General features: G+C 40.3%; 1 protein-coding gene across 2 annotated transcripts in view; it reads left to right on the plus strand.

The window, feature by feature from the left end:
- PDE4DIP (phosphodiesterase 4D interacting protein) overlaps positions 1-20,968 on the plus strand; it is a 203,585-nt gene that overhangs the window by 13,778 nt on the left and 168,839 nt on the right. Inside the window, exon 1 of one of the 2 annotated variants that reach the window (XM_057720826.1) lies at positions 11,773-12,010. The exons of the other annotated variant lie outside the window; for it this stretch is intronic. Coding sequence (XP_057576809.1) covers positions 11,991-12,010 — 20 coding nt within the window. The 5' untranslated portion in view covers positions 11,773-11,990. Of the gene's footprint in view, positions 1-11,772; positions 12,011-20,968 lie in introns of those variants that run through there. 2 annotated transcript variants of the gene reach the window in all.

Below are 20,968 nucleotides of genomic sequence, written 5' to 3' on the forward strand. Positions count from 1 at the left end.
CTGTAGGTGGTTTGCACTGTCACATGATCAGGTCTGGTACTCATGGGTGAGCAGCTCTTGCCAAAGGAGAGGCTCCTGTTTGATGGAGTTTCCTAAGCAGCTGGAATTCATTGCAGCCTTTAGGGAGGATGTAGCATGGCTACTTTGATTTCCAGAGCCAATTGCAGTTCGTGTGGCAGAAAGACTAAAGGTGAGGCAGATTTGGTTTTTGAGTTGAGTGGGCAGGTACCTCAAACTGAGAGTAGGGGCTCAGGGTTTTCTTAAAACTATAGGTACTTCAAAATTCCATTCTAGTTACATTAGCAGCAGCTCATGAGGTAAACTGTTCTTTTTTCCGTCTTCCACCATCTCCCCTTCTCATCTGTTCTACCATCTCCCTGATGCCCTGTAAAACCCAGAAATGCTCCCTTGAGCCTTGAAACTATTTGGGAAGAAGGTGGGAAGAGCTGGCCTTGGCTCATGTAGTCACTTTTGCCCTGTGGTGTCTTAAAGGTACCACCCAATGTCTGGCGGTTCATTACGCACAGAGAGCTGTTGCCAACAAGGTCAGCAGAACACAGCGCTAGAGAGTACTGGTTTGGCTCTGGTCGCACCATCTGGGATGAACAACGGGGTGCCAACCAGAGTGAAGCAAGTAAGACACTCACTCCCAGGATCATGCAAATGCAGGAGCAGATCCTGTCTTTGTTTAAGATAGTGACACTTTGTTCACTGTGGATTTTTTGCAATAATTTTGTTTTTAAAAATATTGCATTTAAAAAATTATTGCATTTAAATATTGCATTTGTCTTGATTACTGAGCTTTTGACATCTTTTAAAATTTGTACCACAGGGGAGTGTCTCCCTCCCCTCACCTTAGGTTCAGCCCTGAACACCTTCACAGTTGAATCAAAAGCTTGAACAAGTTGAATCAGCCCATCAGTACCAGGAAACTTCTGGCCTTGATTTTTCCCTCCTTCTATCTATCTCCTGAGAATTTACCAAAGCCAACAGAGGATGCAAAAATTCTTCTCTTTATATCACAATCTTTGATTTAGAGTCAGCTAGTATTTCTGTACCTATTGATATATCACAGACCTAGCCTAAAAATGGGAAATACTTTTGTCTAATTTAAAGATGATTTTAGTTGAAAAGAATCATAGTGGTTAATGTTGGGTGTGTTTGTTCTTTTACTGAACTGATATGATCTAGAATGGGATTAAATCTTATAACCGCTCTACTCACTTGAACTCGAAAGGATAAAGGACTATTGAGGTATGCTCAGTTTTTCTTTAGGATTGCCAGGTGTTTGATATTGAACTCCACAGCTCAGTAATTTGGCTTCTTATATGCTAAGATGAAAATTAAAACAAAAATGAATAGACAAATGAGGGATTTTTCTCATTAAAATTTTTTCTTGATTGTGTGAGCCTTTCTGAGGCTGTATCTCAATAGTTCTGAACCCTTGCCAGCTGGAAGAAAGGACAAACAGCTGTTCTGAACTGCCAAGAAATTGACTTCCAGTAGTTCTAAGTGTAGAAGAGGGAATTTGTCTCTGTTGTATGTTTCTCCTTTGTCCTGGGAGTGATTATTTTGATGAGTCCTCTTGGTTGTGCAGATTTAAGCCAAATAGCTACCAGGGAGAGCTCCTGATATTAAGCAACTCAATGCAAATATGTCAATCAGATTCTGTTTAGTAGTGGCAAAAGCTGACCTGGGAGAGCCGGTATATTCTTTTACATAATCACAGTAATTTAATAATTTTAGTTTTTCTTAGGAGAGACACACTGAAATATTTAGGGGTGAAGTGTCTTCATCTTTCATGTGGTTCATCAGTGATTGTGTGTGGGGGAGAGAGAGAAAACAAATGTGGCAAAATGTTAATAACTGGTGAATGAAGTGAAGGATTTATATAACTTCGTTGTACTATTTTTTGCAACTTTTCCATATGTTTAAAATTTAAAAAATTTTTCTCAAAATGGAAAGTTTTAAAAACTGACTCACATTGTAGATTAGTATGTATACATGTATATGAAAATGTATATATATTGATACATATGTATGAAACATAACATATATGTATATGGAGTCTAATCTATAAAGGAGACAGAACACCAGGGATTCTTAGAATTTTAAAGCCAGAGAAACCCGCCTTGATCAACTGAGGGACAAACTAGTAGAAGGCATGATATAAGAAGCAAAGACAGGGACCATAGCTGTATGGCTGCCTTACCCTTGGCAATCTATTTCCTAATTCAGAATCCAATCTGAGCTCTAAACCAGGATCATCACTGCTTTTAGTTATAATCTCCATGGGTTTTCTAAATGGCCTAGGTTACCTGCTACTTGCTTCTTGGCCTTGGACTGGAGCTGCTTGTCCCGTCCTGAAAAATGACTCAGGTTTTAGTGATGGTGCAATTGTCATGACTGCTTTGAAAGCTGTTTGTTTAATTTATTCCAGTATTGTTTCTGGTTCCAGAAATTTATTTATTAACCCTCACATCAGTCCCTTCAATTTTTAAGGCCCAATATTTATGTTGAAAGCAAGGAGAATTATCCAGGTAATTCATACAAGTCTTTCTTCACTGTTCTATCCCCTTTTTGCTAGAAATTTACATACCACATGTTAATCATCTTGCATGATTCCCCCTCCTCCAACATCAGATACACATAAATAGTGGGTGTTGAAAGGATGAGGGGCATTGTATGAGTAAATTACCACCAGCTGTCTGAAGGCTTGGTCATAGTTTCTTTCCTTAAGATTTTTGTTACAGCTGACAGACAAGGCTAGCTAGTGAAGTGTGAATAAACACACACCCCCCCCCCCCACATTCCTCAAGACAGGGGGAGGAGGTTTGAGATAAAGGGAGGAAATATCCACTTTTTTGTCCTGAGAACTCCATCCAGGAAGTGAGAGAACCAGCTTATTCAGCTTCCTGGCCAGAGCCTTGGTCTCATATGATACACCAGAGAGCTGAGAAATGGAAAATCTGGGTCACTTCCCTAGCCCTAGAGAGCAGCTTAAAGCAGAAGTGAAATTAAAATTCACAACCTCTATACAAGGTTGGAATCCTGCCTGGTATGCAGACATTAATAAAAGAATAGCTATGATTTATTGAATGCTTAAAATGCACTGGGCAATGAATTAAACACTTTTCATGTATTATTTCATTTTGTTCTCACAACTACCCTATCCAGTAGTCATTATCATTAACCTTATTCTACAAATGAGGAAACTAAAACGCAGAATTTAAGTAACTTGCCAAAATCACAAAGCTGGAAATTGAAAGGGCTGATTTGAACCCAAGTCTCCCTTATCCGGTGATAGCAGGTCTGCTGCGCAGCTCTTCCAAGTGAATGGGACCCCAGGCGGTCACTCAGAAGGGAACGTTCCTCCTTCTACTAGTGAAAATTTTTTTTAACTTTAATTTTAATTTAAATTTTTAAGTAAAACTACCGTCTCTTGCATTCCTAATATATGATAAAGTTTTTTTATCACTGGCATCCTTCAGGACGCTACTCAGATACTACCTTCTTTATGAAATCTTCTCTAATCAGCTTTAATTAATCATTCCCTCCTTTATGTTCCTCTTTGTACCTTTATTGTAGCAGTTACACAATCTGGTTTGTCTTATGATTTGATGAATGCCTGACTCCCTTTCCACAGTAGATTTTAAACAGGTAGTACCATGCCTGGCACATGCTCTGTGAGCATTCGTTGAGCTAATGTTGAGTTGAGTGAACTAAGGTAACCAAATTGTCCCTGAGTTTTATCAGCTTGTGGGAGCACATGAAGTCTCATGCGCATTAGCTACCTTCGAACTCCCACATTTAGGAAACGAAGTATTTTACAAAGTCCCCTTCCGCATCACAAGTATTTCTGCTTATCGCAAGGGGTGTTTCCCAGTCGCTCATAAACTGCTCCTGATTCTGGTCCCTGTTGCTCCGAGGCAAGCTGCCGCTTACGATGTACAGTCCCCAGGGTCACACACCTCCCCAGCCCCTGCCCCACTCCAGCTGCTGAAGGGCAGACCTTTCAGTTCATTTACTTATAACCGTTTCTCTCCGGGTGACTTGCATGGGCTGGGTAACCAGGCACATCCATCTAAGCCTCAGTTCTGCCAGTTAGATTCCTCTGCTGCACTAATAACACAGATAACAGAAGTGAATTTATGAACTCTATTGGATAGTTTTTCACCACACGAAGCTCCAGTTTTATTATACCTGGGAACCTGTTTCTCTTACTGGCCTGTCATTTAGTCTCCCTAAGGCCCCATTTCCTCACTTATAAAAGAGGGTTACCTTACTGGGATGCGCTCTTAACACTGCTTAGTTTCTCTTCAATGCGCTTATCACCATCTGGCATATTGTAGTTTTTCCTTTGTTTATTGTCTATCTATCCCAGTAGACTATAAACTCCATGAAAACAGGGTCTTTGCTGGTTATTTTTCTTTAACTGCTGTGTCCCTAGTATGTAAAATAGTGCCTGACACATAATGGGCCTAAGTAAGTATCTTTGAATGAATGAATGAGATAATGTATCAGAATTATTGTGTACATTTTGAGGTATTGCTCCAGTTGTCTGTTTCTGCATAATGATGTACTTCAAAACAGTGGCTCAAAACAACACCATTTTATTACATCTCATGATTTTGTGGGTCAGGAATTTGGACGGGTCTCAGCTGAGCAATTTGTCTGCTTCATGTGGCATTCACTGAGTCACTTGGTAGTGTGAGGTCACTGGAAGTCCCAAAACAACTTCACTCACATCAGGCATAGAATCCGAATGGTGCCTGCTGCCTTCATGTGGACTGCTGGGTAATATTGCATATTTCACAAGTGGTCTCAGGGCCTTTCCTTAGTGTCTCTCCAGCAAGGTAATCAGACTTCTTTCATGGCAGCTCAGTATATCAAGAGACCTAGGTGGAAGTGACCCAGCCTCAGAATTTATGACCTTATACTGCATTCTGTGGGTCAAGAAAATCACTAAAACCAGCCCAGATTCAAAGGGAGGAGAATTAGACCCCATCTCTCAATGGGAGAGGTAGCAAAGAATTTTCAACCATCTTTAATCTTCCATATTCTTCCATCTTTTGGCCATGAACATTACTACATGCATTGCTCACTTCCTCCCAAAGCCCCCCAAAATTTCATAACTTTTACTGTGTTGGTTCAGAAGTCCAGAATCTCACCATCTAAATCAAGTTCAGGTGAAGAGGAGGATTTTGGGTACAGAAGAGCTCTTGGTCTGTCCTCTGGACTTTTGGTTCTGTTCTTTGAGTTATTCCTCTTTTTTTTCACAAGAAATGATCCTTTTTTGCAGTTGGGTAATCTTCTCAGCTTGCTTCCTCTCAGTAGCTGGTTGAAGATCCAAAGGTATCTTTTCATGCCGTACTGTCTTAACCCCTTTCAGTCCTTTCTGGTACAATTTGCTTAAAAACTTTGAGGGCATCTTTTGTACTAATTTATAATCAACTCTTCTAGACAAAAGACACACCACTTTTTATTCTGAAACAAGATCTTCTGTACCTTGGGCTGCCTGAGAGACTGATGTAAAATAATGGGCCCTTAAAATTTTAGAAGGTCTTCTGTCTAGTGGAAAGGCACACCCTTAAGATTTGTACAGGCCTTTTTGTTTAACTGAAATGGTATATGAGGCACCGCCTTAAATTTTCCTAAGGTCTTAACCATGTGTCTAACAGTTACATCTTGGATTTGATTTTTTTGCCCTGAGACAACTTCTTATTTTGAAAGCTTTTGCTATCTGGAGAAACTGAAGATGAGAGAAGCAACTTTAATTTTTGAACCTAGCAAATCCTGACTATATTTCCTCTAACTTCTGCTTAAAAACTGAATGGTTCTTTTTTCCTTAGCCCATCTTTTTCCATCCGTATCTTATCATATGTGGTTAAAAGCAACCAGTTAGTATGTTTGAAATTCTGCCTAAAAATTTCCTTTGCCAGATCTGCCCATTCATTAGGTACATTTTCTATTTCCTACATTCCCACAGGCATTGGTTTTGCTAAATTTATGCCAGTGTATAACACAGGTCATTTTTTTTCAGCCCCCAATAATATTTTCTTCACTGTCCTTCACTGTCCTTCGCTCCAGCAGTCTCCTCAGTGTCCTTCCAGCTCTCACTAACCCTCTCCTAGAGGTCTTTCCAGCTTCTGCTGCTTCTAGGTCCCAAAGACACTGCCACTTGTATTAGGTTTTGGTTATAGCAACACCCCACTTATAGGTACCACATATGGTTCAGCTATCTATTGCTACTTAGTGAACTACTCCAAAACTTATGGCTCAACACAAAAAACATTTTATTGGAACTCATGGTTTTGGGGGATCAGTACTTCCAGCATGACCCAGCGGGGCAAAGTTATTCCATACAAACACAGCTGGAGTTGCTTGATTATGTCCAGCTGATGGCTGAACTGATTTGAAAGGTCTCAGACTGCTGTGCTCATATTCTGAACACCTTGACGGGAACTGCTAGTTGGTGGGCTCGACTAGGCCCCTTCCTCTCTCCATGTAGTCTCAGGGCTTCTCCACATGGTTTCTCTAGCATGGGAGTTTCTTATCTGGCAGCTGACGGCTTCAAAAGCAAGTGCCTCCAAGAGTCTTTCATGAAGCTGCAAGACTTTTTTTTTATTAATTAATTTATTTATTGGCTGCATTGGGTCTTCGTTGCTGCTGTGCGGGCTTTCTCTAGTTGCGGTGAGCACAGGCTACTCTTCATTGTGGTGTGCAGGCTTCTCATTGTGGTGGCTTCTCTTGTTGTGGAACACGGGCTCTAGGCATGTGGGCTTCAGTAGTTGTAGCACATGGGCTCAGTAGTTGTGGCACATGGGCTTAGTTGCTCCACAGCATGTGAGATCTTCCCAGGATTGAACCTATGTTCCCTGCATTGGCAGGCGGATTCTTAACCACTGCACCACCAGGGAAGCCCCGAGGCTTTTCTTTTTCATTAGCCCTGGCAGGCCCAGAACATCTCTTATGTTGTATTCTATAGTCAGTTAAGTCTAAGGCCAACCAAGATTAAAGGGGAAGAGAATTAGATTCCCTCTCAATGGAAGAAGAAGGAAAGAATTTGTGGCCATTTTAACCACAGATGCTCTATCGTTGCCTGCAGAATGATTCCTCTCTGTCTGCAAAGGACATTTTTTAAACCCAAGGTTAGAGAGATGGATGTGGAGCTTTGAGGGACAAAGGCCACATTTGCTGATTAACCAAGTCAGCTGAGTCAACTGCAGTGATCAGTGAAGTGACAGACGTTCCAGACATATTGCCCTCCTATCTAAGTCTCAGTGAATGTCAGGGGTCACAATTAGGGGAGCAGTGCACATAGTGAGTGGTTAAGTGTGATGTTTTGGAGCTAAACTGGTTTCAAATCTCAGCTTTGTATACTGAGGCAATATACTTTACCTCCCTGTGCCCCACATTAGTCACTTCCAAAACAGATAACTAGAGCCATTATGTCATTGTGAGGATGAAAGGAGTCAGTACATACACTTTTAGAAGAGAATATGGCAAAACTATGCTAGACATAGTTATCTTTATTACTGCCTTAGAATTCATGGAGTAATGCATATCAAGATCTATGGTCCTTTTCACCCAGAAGGAATCTGGGGAGAAGAAAGGGAAAGGAAATACAAAAACTAAACGAATGGAAGGTAAAATACCATCAGAGTATTTGGAGCTGAGTATGAAGACAAAGATAGGTTCCTATTTTTTGTCCCTTATCATTGATTCAAACATTTCCTGAAGCACAAGCAATTGACCTATTCAAAACCAGTATATTCAGGAAAGAATACCATAACTGGTTTAATTTAACAACACTATCTATCCAGATTCTTTGAGTTCTAATCCAGAAAACTGGGAGAGATACGTGAGGAGGAAGATGTGTGACTTTCTACCATGAAAGTCACATTAGATCATTACTCTACTAATGAGCCATGAGATCTATAGCCTTCTCTATGTCTTGGTCTTAAAATGAGTTAAAAAATAAAACAAAATGAATTTTTTTAAAAAAAGTGTGTCAGGATAGGCCACGTTATGCTGCAGTAATAAATAATCCCCAGATCTCAGTAACTTAATAAAACAAAAGTGTATTTTTTGCTCATTCCACATGTTCAGTTTGGGCCAGCAGGAACACTGATCATGAGAGTCCCTCAGAGACCCCAGCTGATAAAAGCTGCATCTTGACAAGTATCGCTCTTCAAGGGTCAGTACAAGAGTGGAATTTGACAGTAACTGGTAGATTGTACTGTTGTCCCAAAATACTCACCCCTTCTGTACTCTGTGGGCAGAGTACACTTTTGTGTACCAATGACTCTGGACTTGGCCATGTGACTTACTTTGGGGAGTGGAATATGGCAGAAGGGACAATATGTCTGTTCTGAGCAGAGACTTTAAGAGACATCACAGTCTCTGCAAATTCTCTTGCACTTCTGTACCCTGCCAGGAGAAAAATAGTCCCCAGGTAGCCAATGCTTCTTCAGTGAGGGTCCTGGAATAAAAGGTACATGAAGCATAGTTGAATCCATGCCCAACCAACCTGTACCTGAGCCACAGATCCTTGAGTGGAACTGGATGTGTTGTACAGTGCTGATATTTGGAGCTCTTTGCAGCATTGTTTCAGCAAAAAGATGATTAATACAGTGACCCAACACAGCAGGATTTCATGACTGGCTACTACAGATAATGGTTTACTAGGAACCTACTAGTTAGTATCCTGAGAAATATAAAGTAAAATGAGTAAATTATTTATATACTATATAGATAGATATAGACAGATAAGAACTATTAAGTTCTTTCTTATCTATTAAATAAGGAAAAATTAAAATGATAAATTCTAGTGCTCTTGAAGCTGTACAATATGATAAAGTTAGAAGGTCCTTTTACTCTAAAATTCCTATACCTTAAGAAGTTGTACTACGGAAATAATTCAAAGGAATAAAATAATGAATGTAGGAAAACTTCATTAAGGCATTGTTTATGAGTCTAATATTAGAAACAGCATAGCTATGCCATAATAGAATATTATTAAGTGAACTATGGTTATATTGATTTATATAATATGCAATCATTGGAATAATAAATATGAACATTCTCTAACAATATGGGTAAAATCTAATAAATGAAAAAAGGAGGGTATAAACATGGCTAGGCTGCACGTAATTGTAACTATACCAATAGGTATGTAATATATATGGATAATAATTATAGGGAATATGGAGAAATTTAAACTTGTTCTGGAGAAGTGGACGTATGGGTGAATATTTTCTTTTAAAATATAAGACAAAAAGTTAGCTCTTTGGCCAATGAATTTAATTTTAAAAACAAAAAGAAATTTCTCTTTTTCAATAATATACTCTTGTATGTGTAAGAGAAAGTCAGCATTTGGATTAAATAATATATTTTTAAAAGACTGAAAAGAAATTAAACTATTAACATTGATTATTTCTGGGTATTATGGGGAACTTACTTTCTATATACTTTTCTGTATTTTTCAAATCTTTTACAATGAATATGTTATGAATTTTGTAAACAAACGAGCATATTTTCTACCCTCGCTTCTGAGAGCCCACAGTTTATCTAGTTAATGCTGTAATTTCTTGAATGCAGCATATGTCTGGTTGTAGACGGAGTTCCTCTCCAAACTCAGTAGCCCATAATTTGATTTGAGACAAAACTAAATATAGCACCAACTTTGGTATGGAAGATGAAACTCTGACTCTCCCTGCCCCCCTTTTTTTCTTTCTTTCTTTTTTGGCTTCAGAGGCAGCAGGAGATTCTTTTCAAGAGAAGTGACCTGTGAGCCTTGTCTCAGGTCAAACTGGACCTTAAAACATTTCCTGGAAACATTGTAGGCTCAGGAGCAGTGTGGTCTTAGGTACAAACTGTATTGAGGCTGAGGGGTTCTAGACTAGCGGCCTTTCAGACATTTCTTCTGAACTCTCAAGTGTTTTAACGTTACCCTGCCCTCCCAACCCTTATTTGTACTGATAATTAGGGGAACTAACCCAAGAGATGGGAGGCAGGATGATGGTTTGCCCCAAGAATACAGGCTCCCCACAGTCTCACCAATACTCAGGCATGCTGGAGTCCTTCCTGAGTTAAACTCTTAGGATACCCAAGAGAATCAGTTCATCCTAGAGAAGCCCTGTTGGTGTTTTCTTCAGAGGACATGTCTCTGGGGCCACACCATATAGAAGACTACCTGTATCAGAGCTTTAACAGAGACCTTGAGCCTTTTTGGTCTCAAATTTATCGTTTGTGAAACGAATATGACAAAGTCAACATTGCCACACGTGGGCACTATAAAGCTTTCTGCAAATTAAAAAAAGGTCAGTGGTAATGCTAATAATAACAGTGATTATGCCACTTAATAAAAAGGTTTTATTTTAGAGCTAAAAAGGAGCTTCAGGGCTGTAAGCATGTTAATTATAGCATGTCTGACATGTCTAAACTTTGTTACATAAATAGATGATACAGGGTCTCAGGCAGTGCCTTCTCCGAAGAGCCCTTTTCCATGATCTTAGAACAGTTATAGGGAAGATTCTGGGCCCTGATGGCCACTGCCTTGAAGCTTTTCTAGTGTTATGGGAAGTTCAGGAACCCTCTGCCCTCCTGATGCTAGTGGAAGAGCCCAGTAGCCTTTGTGCTTGGGAAAGTCAAACACAGGGACACCGAATACCATAAAATCAGGATGTCTGAGATGGAGATAGCTAATAAGGCTGCAAGGTTTTGTAAGGATGCTTCCCTTCCTGAGGAAGGATCCTGGTCCCCACATTAATGGTGACACTGACATTTAAGATCTCTAGGATAGAACTACAGTCTGTCATACAGAGTGAAGTAAGTCAGAAAGAGAAAGACAAATATTGTATGCTAACTCACATATACGGAATCTAAAAATGGTACTGATGAACTCAGTGACAAGAACAAGGACGCAGGTGCAGAGAATGGACTGGAGAACTCGATGTTTGGGGGGACGGGGGGTGAAGGGGAAGCTGAGACGAAGCGAGAGAGTAGCACAGACATATATATACTACCAACTGTAAAATAGATAGTCAGTGGGAAGTTGTATAACAAAGGGAGTCCAACTCGAGGATGGAAGATGCCTTAGAGGACTGGGGCGGGGAGGGTGGGGGGGGGGACTCTAGGCGGGGGGAGTCAAGGAAGAGAGGGAATACGGGGATATGTGTATAAAAACAGATGATTGAACTTGGTGTACCCCCCCAAAAAAATAAAAAAATAAAATAAAATAAAAGATCTCTAGGAAAATAACATCATATCCTACGACCATTTAGTGCCTGCATCTGCATTCAGCCAGGTTTGCACCTAAAACCTTTCTAGATTCCAGCTCTGGTTCTGAGGTTACCTGTGGGTGGGCTGATGCAGGCACACGAGAGGACTTCCTCTCCCAAATTTCCAGATGGTTGGTTTTTTCCAAAGCCCCTCGGTGGGACAGGCGAGGGACAGAGGGCTTGGTACGGAGTCCTCTAAGCCCTCTGCTCCTCTGCCAGCATCATCCAGGCAGAGAAGAAGGAAGGATGTGTTCAGGCGGCGGCGTGTAACCTGGGCCGGCTCGGCCCCAGCACACTGGCTGCGGGGAGCCCCGCCTCCGCTCGCGGTTGACAGCTCAGCTGGTGCGGAGCAACTCGTGCCAGCCAGTCGTGTCTCAGCCTGGGAGTGTGTGCGCGCACCGCCGGGCTGCCTCTGGCCCCAGCTCCCCAAACAGCTCCGGGCGCCGCTCCGCTCCTCGTCCAGCTTCCTACGGAGAACAGTCCCTCCCTTGTGCCCGTAGCACGGTTAGCTGGAGGTTTGGCCACGTCAAATCGGTTTCCTAAAAAAGCAGGGAGCAGAGCTTTCTGTTCGCCGACACAGAAAGAGGGAGCTGGGGAGGAAAAGGCTCTTTGCGCTGAAGATTCGTGGGCCAGGCTTCTCATTTTCCCAGGCTGCTTCCACTCCCGGGTGAGGAGCGCCCCGCGAGTAAGGACAGCGCCTGGAAAATGGAGCAGACGTGGACGAGGTAGGTGAGCTGCTGCTTTTCCTCCGCGTTTCGGGTTTGGTGTCTCTGCACAACCCCTCCGCCCCTGCACCATTTTGGAGAGGTCGCCCCTCACCACTAGGGGCCATAGAAAGCTTCTCTTTTGATCGCCTCTCCCTCCCTAATTCCCAGCCCACTTCTCTTGGTCCTTCTGCACATGTTCTGTTCTCTGGTGTTTTCCTGCTTAATGACTCTCCCTTCCACCTCTTCTTGATGTTAAAAATATCCAGTGAGGCTGCCTGGAAGTTTTTGTAGAAATGTTTTTCTGTCTTGTAACTGTTCCACAGATGAGAGGGATTCCCCCAGGTCTTTCTTTAGCCATACCTTTAATTTCAGACACCTTGAGAAAATATCAGATTCCTTCTCACCCTGCCACGTTTTCCTTCTCAACCTCACCCTCTACTAGTCATGCAAAGCCAACAGACTGAGTGAGCAGAGCCCAGCAATGCTCATCATCTCCAGAGTCTCCAGCTGGAGCTGACTCTGGGAGAGGAAAGGAGAAAGAAAGAGACCAGGGTGCCTGTGGTTGCTCAGGCTTTGCCAAGGTCGGGCCAACAACTGCTTTTAGGTCAGATTTTGGAGATGCACGGTGGAATTCTGTTTCCTCTATGCCCCATTGCTTCCCCCCCAGTATACTTTAAAGTGGAGCTCAGTCAAGGATAAGAGATGATGTCTTGAGACAAAGACTTCATTTTTGTTTTTCAGTGGGGGGAGGGGGGGATAGAAAGACTGTATTCAGAGGTGTTTACATAACAGGTAGGTCTCCATCTCCAAGATTTAGCTTTGGAGAATTGGAGTGGGGCCAGATGCGTGTTCTGAGCCCTAACAGAGGGCAGACTGTACTAACACAGAAGGTAAATGTGGGGCTTAACAGTACTTGTGGAAAAGACCTGGGGGATTTTAGCTGATTGTTCAACAGGAGAGAACTGTATAATGTGAACTTGGAAGAAAGGACACATTGAAGGTTAGAGTGTGTTGATAAGAAGTACACTGTCTAGATTTACTTTTTGCTCTTTTCTGCTCTTCACAGGCCTCTCCTAGAGGCCAGTGCTCTGTTCTGAGCATCACTAGATAAAAGAATTGTAATCTAGAGACACGAGGGGACTGAGAACCATACTTGAGGGGTGATCAAAAGACCTGGGGCTATTCAGTCTGGAGAAGTAAAGACTTGGATATGGTGGCTCCCTTCAAATATTTGAAGAGCAGTTGGTGGTAGAGGGATTAGATCGGTTAGATCGATTTAGAATCTCTTAGGAGGACAGAACAACCAATTGGAGCAAGTTGTGAGGACACAAGTTATGGCTTAGTGTAAAGGAAAAGGTTTCTAACAAGTGACCTGCCTGGACAGTAAGTAGGTTCCTGACCCTGGAATTATTCAAGCAAATGGTAAGTGACGACTTGAGGGTAAAGAGGGTGAGTATATCAGGGATTCTTGCTCTCTATCAGTGTTTTTCACACCTAAAAAAAAAGTATTATTTATTAACTTTTTTGAACTTTAGATATACCCATTTCAGACAGATTCAGAAATAAGTTAGAAATATCACAAATCATATGTTTATAGTTAAGTTAATTTCACAGAGTCTACCCACGTAATGAGGGCTAAGATCAAGAAAGAGAACATAACCAGCACCCCTAAAGCCCTAGTGACCCCAGGGGTAACCATTATCCTAACTTCTAACACCTTAGATTAGTTTTGCCTAGTTTTGAACTTTATGTAAGTGAAACTATCCACTGTGTACTCTTTTGTAACTGACTTCTTTCACTCAATCTTACATTGTGCGATTCTTCCACATTGTTGTTTATAGTAGTAGTTCATTTATTCTTGCTTCTATATAGGATTCTATTGTGTGTAGATATAGCAAATGTATTTATTCTGTTGTTAATGAGCATTTGGGGCTATTATGAGTAGTGTTGCTGTCAACATTCCTGTACCTGTCTTTTGGTGAACATATGCACACATTTCTGTTGGGTAAATACATAGAATTGCTGGGTGATAGGAAATGCATGTTTGTCTTTTGTAGATACTTCCAAATACTTTTCTAAAGGAGTTATAAAGAAGATATTCAACGATGCAGATGTAGGGAACGGACTTGAGGACACGGGATTGGGAGGGGGCGAAGGGGAAGCTGGGACAAAGTGAGAGTAGCATTGACATATATACACAACCAAATATAAAATAGATTGCTAGTGGGAAGTTGCTGCATAACACAGGGAGATCAACTCGATGATGGGTGATGACTTAGAGGGTTGGCATAGGGAGGGTAGGAGGGAGTCCTGGGAGGGAGGGGATATGGGGATATACGTATAAATACAGGTGATTCATTTTGGTGTACCTCAAAAACTGGCACAAGAGTGTAAGGCAATTATATTCCAATAAAGAGCTTAAAAAAAAGATATTCAAAGGGCTGAGATGCAGTATAAAGGTGCTCCACATCACTAGTCATCAGGGAAATGCAGATTAGAACCACAGTGCCATATACCACTATGTACATATAAGAATGGCTGAAGTGAAAAAAGCAGAAAATACCAAATGTTGAAGTAGAAGAGTCATTATATTCACACATTTTTTTCTATCCCTACCCTCAACAAGGAATGTATTTACATTGCAACGAAGTACATTCCCATTTGTAACTGAAATGTTTCATATAACAGTACTTAACCTTACTATATGTTTTGTACTCTGATCTTTCCCACCCTATTCTTTTCCTTAAAAAAAAAAAAATGCTTGTGTGACTCAATTTATTTCACCACCTAGTGGGGTCACAGATGGAAAAATCCTGTAAGCATATATCATAAGTGATGTCTCAGATACTTCCTCACTGGAAGCTAAGATCAGTTCATAAACATGTATTTTAAATGTGAGCCCAATACAGGCAAGGTACCATGCTGAATGCTAAGAAGCAGATGGTTTCTTCCTTGGAGGGTTTGACTTTGTTGTCTATAACTCTAATAGAGGCTAAGGCAGACATATGCAATAGCTGTTCTGGGAGCACAGTGGAGGAGCACAACTTGGGGGATTCAAAGAATAAAAATTAACTATAAAGCTAGCATTTATATTAAGCTTGCATTTGTTAGCTTTTGTGTTAATCCCTTTGTGTACCTTATTTCACCTAATCCTCACAACCCTATGAGGTCTGAAGTAAATGTTATTATAGTCATTTTTAAGACAAGAAAATTGAACTTTAGATTCAAAATTTGGCCAGGTAACACACACAGCTGAGGGAGAAATATAGCCTGGAACTATCTAATTCCAAAACCTATTCTCTTAGTTGCTTCACTTGAATTGAGTCTTGTAGGTGACTTGGTTTCTGAGTTGCTTCTGAAGCTGGCTACTTATCCTGACTACAGTTAAGCTTATGAATAAGTTTAAGATTATGATCCTATTCCCAAATCTCATTCTTGGCAGTTCTGGAAATTCCTCTCTCTGAGGGGTTCTTCACGTGAGCCCTCCATATCCTTTATCTTGCTCAGTCTACCCACAAAGGACAGGGTGCTGAGTATTTGAGTTCTCAAACTTAGGTATCCTCTACTCCCAGCCGTACATCATCTGCCCTCTACAAGTCAGTGGGAGGATTTTTTTCCCAGGGGTGTTGACTGACTGTTGCCAGACTCTTTGCTTAAATCATTTGGAGAGAGCATGGTTGGTTCTGGAATAGCAAATTTCCCATGAAGACACTGGCCATACAAAAAGCTAGTTTGGTTCCCTAACCGAACTGATAGCCATGAATCAGTTGTAAGAGTTGTCAAAGGAATACACTCACGAAAGTGATGAGGAACCTGATGATGAAGGTGTTTTGCTCACTTTGTTAGTCTGGTATCAATCAGGCAAACAGCTTCTACCACTCTAAATGTTTAGCATTTGTCTAATTGGACTAGCAACTCCCTAGAGCAGTGTATTTCAGAATCCCTGTTTGCAGTAGTTTTCTTTTGCTGCTATGACAAATTACCATGAATTTAGTGGCTTAAAACAACACAAATTTATTATCTTGCAGTTCTGGAGGTCAGAAGGCTAAAAACAAGTTGTCAGCAGGACTGTGTTTCTCCTGGAGACTCTTTCCATAACCTTGCCTTTTTCCAACTTAGAGGCTGTCCACATCCCTTGGTTCATGGTCCCTTTCCAGCAGTGGCATCACTCCAGCCTCTGTTCCTTCATCCCACCAACTCCTCTTATTCTGACTCTCCTGCATATCTCTCACAAGGACCCTTGTGATTACATTGGGCCCAACAGGGAACTCCAGGATAATCTCACCATCTCAAAATCCTTAATCACATCTGAAAGTCCATTTTGCAGTAAAAGTGGCAAATTCACAGGTTCCAGAGATTAGGAATGTGGACTTCTCTGAAGAGCCCTTATTCAGCCTAACATACTGTTAAATGCTGGAAAAAGCATTACTAATTCTCCTCCCATTTTACATGGAAATGTTCTTGTTTCTAGCATATGGGAAAGCTGAATAAAAGTCAGGCAAATCATAATATGAACCTTATACAACCTCCCTGAACAAATAACTCAAGAAAAACTTGAACTATTTAGGGGCTACCTTTAAGACTGAAGGTTAGGAAAGGAAAGCAATTAGTCTGTTTCGTTTTGTTTTCTATTACTCTGTAATTTGCTTTAATAAAATCAAGCATTAATTGTATTTGCCTGCTGTGGCTGCGAACATTTGGAAAAGGGAAGTAACATCCAAGAAAAGTAGTGATTCAGCCTCAAAATTTTCAAATATTTTATTTTGTTTCTCCTCTCCCACGTGGTTAGAGTGTAGCCTTCAAGTAGGACAAAACACCCATTTACCATAGTTATACTGCATTTAAAAGATACCCATTGATAGCTTATTTGCAATTATTCTGCTCAGTATTAACTCTCAGCCCAAAGGAAACAGGGATGTTTGTTTCTCTTTGAATTTGTGGTGAGTTAGAAGAGAGTCCTGTTTACTAATGCATAGTTACAACCAGAAATGGCATTTCCCCCTATTTTATAGATGTGGCAGCTGAAGCTAGAGAGGTTAAGCAAGTGTTGGACCACGAAGGTCTGGTTGATTCTGCTATCTTTGCTTACAGCAGCACTGCTGCTTTGCATATACAATAGCTCTTTTTATTAAGAAAATGCTCCTTTTCATATTTCTACACTTGAAGCATGTTTGGATGTTGGATTTCCTGTTTAACATTTAGCACTGCTAGCAATTAATTTTCTGCATTTGGAGAAAGAAATCTCTGCCTTTGCAACTCTGATCTACTTTTAAATAGGCCTATACTTGGCTTTGGGCTTGAGAAATTTATCTCAATCAATGCTTTCACCCCCACTTTCTTATTTCCCACATACTAGATCAGACTGGACCCCCTCTGTCTTCTTGCAGCTTATGTGCTAAGGCTGGATTTAAAATACCAGAAAGCTTGGAAGTGTTTGTTTCTGTCCCTGAAAGGATAAGTTGGCTGACCCCCATCAAAAGTGCCATCTCCATTCTGGGCAGCTCAGGGGTAATTTATACAAGGCTGTGTGGAGTATCCATTCATTCAGTGGATGTACTGGGACACTGCTTCTACTGAAATGGGCAGTGAAATTGAAATTTTACTCTATAAATAAAATTCCAAACTGGGCTCAGAACATTCCACAAGTTGTCTCTGGCAAAAATTCAATTAACATTTAAAGTTAGAAGAAAGTCCAGAATAAAAGAAATGTCATGGTGACCCAAGGTAGCTCTATCCACTTCTATTTTAAAACATTCAGAAGCACTGAGGACTTGTTTTCCTCTGTCTCAGGACATCTTCTGAGTTCTGTGATCATCAAGACAAGCGTGATCTGAATTTGCTTTTTTTTCTCATTGCTGAGGCACTTCACTAGTCATAGGCTATTTATTATAACAACAACAACTTGTATTTTCATAGCACTTTAATAGTTTCTAATGCATTTTCCCTTAATCTGTCTCATTATCTCCAGTCCTTTTCTGCTGGTTTCATTCTGCAGAAACTTCTTTCTCCCTTTGCTTCTCCAAGGTCAACTAAGGAAGAGGTAACCTGCATCTGGTATCTTCTTATCATGGCCAAGGTAGAAGAGGTGTAAAGAAGCAATAACTGCTGATATACAGAAAGCACTGACTAACAAAGAAAACTGAGTAATTTCTAGCACTTCATACAATTTAAGAATATATTTCCTGTTTCATATGTGGAATATTATCATTAATAATGTGGAATAGCATGTCATGTTGTATGATAATACTTTGCTTAATCATTACCCTATACCGAGTCCTTTAGGTTTCAAATTTTTAACTATTATAAATAATACTGGATAAACAACTAGGTGCATAAAGCATTTTCTTCCACTGGATTATTTTTGAATGATAGATGTTCAGAAGTAGAATAACTTCAAATGTTATTAGACTAGAATATGTCAAATACTTCTAGTTCTTGAAAATACATTGCAAATTGCTTAGGGTTTAGACTCATATAACTCATTAATATGAAGGATATTTTACTCAGATTAAATATTTTTTTCAAGACCTGAGCCCCTATATTTCAGAAGGGAAAGTGGAAACACACACGTGAAGAGGCATGTTCTAGGATAATCCCAGATGAATTAGCAGCAACATTCCCAACCGTTACCTCTCTCTAGGGTAAAATGCTTCACTGTTGCTATTAATCTCTGTTACCATCTTGAAGTGGTTCCTGAAATGGTAATAAACAGAAAATTTCAGTATAAGAAAGTAAAAGTGGATATAAATTACATCAAAATTATGCATACATATTAGGAAAGGAAAAAAATAGACACTGTATTTGGTTATGGGATTATGGATAATACCCCCTATATGCTGCCTGAAAGCTAAGTCAATATATGTTTTTATAGCAGAAAGAAACTTACATTTATTCTACCAAGGGACAACATGTAAACCAACTGAATTCATTTTAGAAAAGTTTCTTCCATGCATTACTTATAGATTTCCAGATTCTTGGTGCCTTGAGGGCAGCATTATTGCCAGCAGACCTAGGGAGCTGGTGTCTCTACTCACCCTGAGCTAAAATTGTTATGAGTGGGCCTTAATATACCAGTTGTTTCCACCTACATGCCTAGCCTTGCCTTTGCTAGGATAACTTTGTTTATCCTTTAGAGGTTAGCCTCAGCATTATCTCCTTTTGGAATTATTTTTGGAACCTAGTTCTGGGTGTTTTCTATAGCCAGAGTGTGCTCTGTCTTCTGTCTTATTGCATGCGGCTGGTTGGTTTACTTGGTATTTTACATACTCTGTAAATTTATTGGCAGAAAGGACTGTCTTTTGTCTCTAAATCTTCAGTATCTTATAATATGTCTAGCATGCAGCAGATCCTCAGTTAAGAACTTTCTGGAGAACATTCCTTGCAAGGCTCATGTGAATATCTGTTTGGTAGGTGTCTCCTTACTATGGAATGAATACAGCAGGTTATCAAATCTTGATGCCATTATATATTCCGATTTTATTTATTCATTGTTTAAGAAATATGCATCAAATTCCTGTTATGATCTAGACTTCTTAAATGCTGGGTACATGATAGTGAATGACTAAAAAACCCTGCCTTCAGGGTGCTCACATTCTAGACAGGTCACAAGGCATGGCTGTGTGTTACTGTTGTAGCTTGACCTCTAATTCACTTCAGTACACCATGAGCACAGCCATCCTTCGTAGCTCATTCTTACTCCAAATTCTCCATCCTTAGGATCCTTATCTCTGAAATTATATTCCCTGACCGCAAGGTCAGAGAACTCCTCCATCTCCTCATTCTTTCTGAATATTCGGTTTACCTTATCACTTACTCCAGTTCCTTCACTGCTTCATATCTGCCTGGCCATCTGCTCTTCATTTGTCTCCCTACTGAGCCAAGACCTCAGGGTCAGCTATTTGAATCACTCTCAGCAGTGCTTTAGAATCTCTTAGTGCCTTAACAGTCCCCCACCCTTGGTAACCCTCAGTTAATTTTATTATCCTCTGGGATTCTATACGCTTTGTTTTAGTACATTGTGAAACCATACCGAGAAGGAAGACTCTAGATTCATTCTTTGTAATCTCAGGCAGGTTAATGTGAAGCTGTTCTCCTCCTCTCACCTGCCTCCTCCCCTGACTCTTTCGATTCCCCTAAAAATGCAATCCTGAAAACCTCTGATTTCAATAATATAAATAAAATCAACATATGGAATTACATGTTCAGTGTTATTTCTGTTTTATGGAATTCACACAGGCAGATAAACTGAAGAGCAGCTAAAAATAAATACATAAAAATCTTTATCACTTTTTGCCTTTAAGTGGTAGCAGTTTTTATTATTTTTTTTTTTTCCTATACACGTTTCTCCTTTCCAAAATTTCTGGAAAGAACACGTAACTCTTTAAAAATCATTAAAAACAGACATTATAAAGGAAGGAAAAAGTAAAAGATTATATAAATAAAAAGGCAGATGAAAACAGAAAAAAAATCTACCTCTTGCTGTTTGGTCAGGGGCTCTGAGATAGAGTGAGCCACAGCCTTGCATTCCCCAGTGCCTTGCAAATAGTGGTTGTTAATGAAAACTGCATTGCCAGGACCAAGAGTAAAAAAAGCACAAGCTAAGTTTTAGATACCATCCCCGAGTGATGTGGCTGAATTCAGAGCAGATTATTTTCACATCTCTTTTGGAAGAGTGATATCAGTGTCTTAGATGATTCAGGGGACAGGGAGAATTCATTAGACGTTTGCATGTCTAATAACCTCACAAGACAAAGTGAGGAAAATAATTATTTGAACTGCCTTTTACCTTTTTACAGTATTAAGAGGTTTCTCTGAACCTTGAAGAACAGCAGCAAGAAAGTATTGGTTCCTTTTAGGATAAAGACTCAGTGCAGGAGCAAAATAGGTCATAAAACTCAAAGCTGCTGCAGATGCACAGTGATGTCTATAGCTCCTGGTAGCTATTGAGGACTTAGCACTCCAGAAAACTGCCTCCCA

Source organism: Hippopotamus amphibius, chromosome 1, assembly GCF_030028045.1.
Source record: "Hippopotamus amphibius kiboko isolate mHipAmp2 chromosome 1, mHipAmp2.hap2, whole genome shotgun sequence".
NCBI lineage: Eukaryota > Metazoa > Chordata > Mammalia > Artiodactyla > Hippopotamidae > Hippopotamus > Hippopotamus amphibius.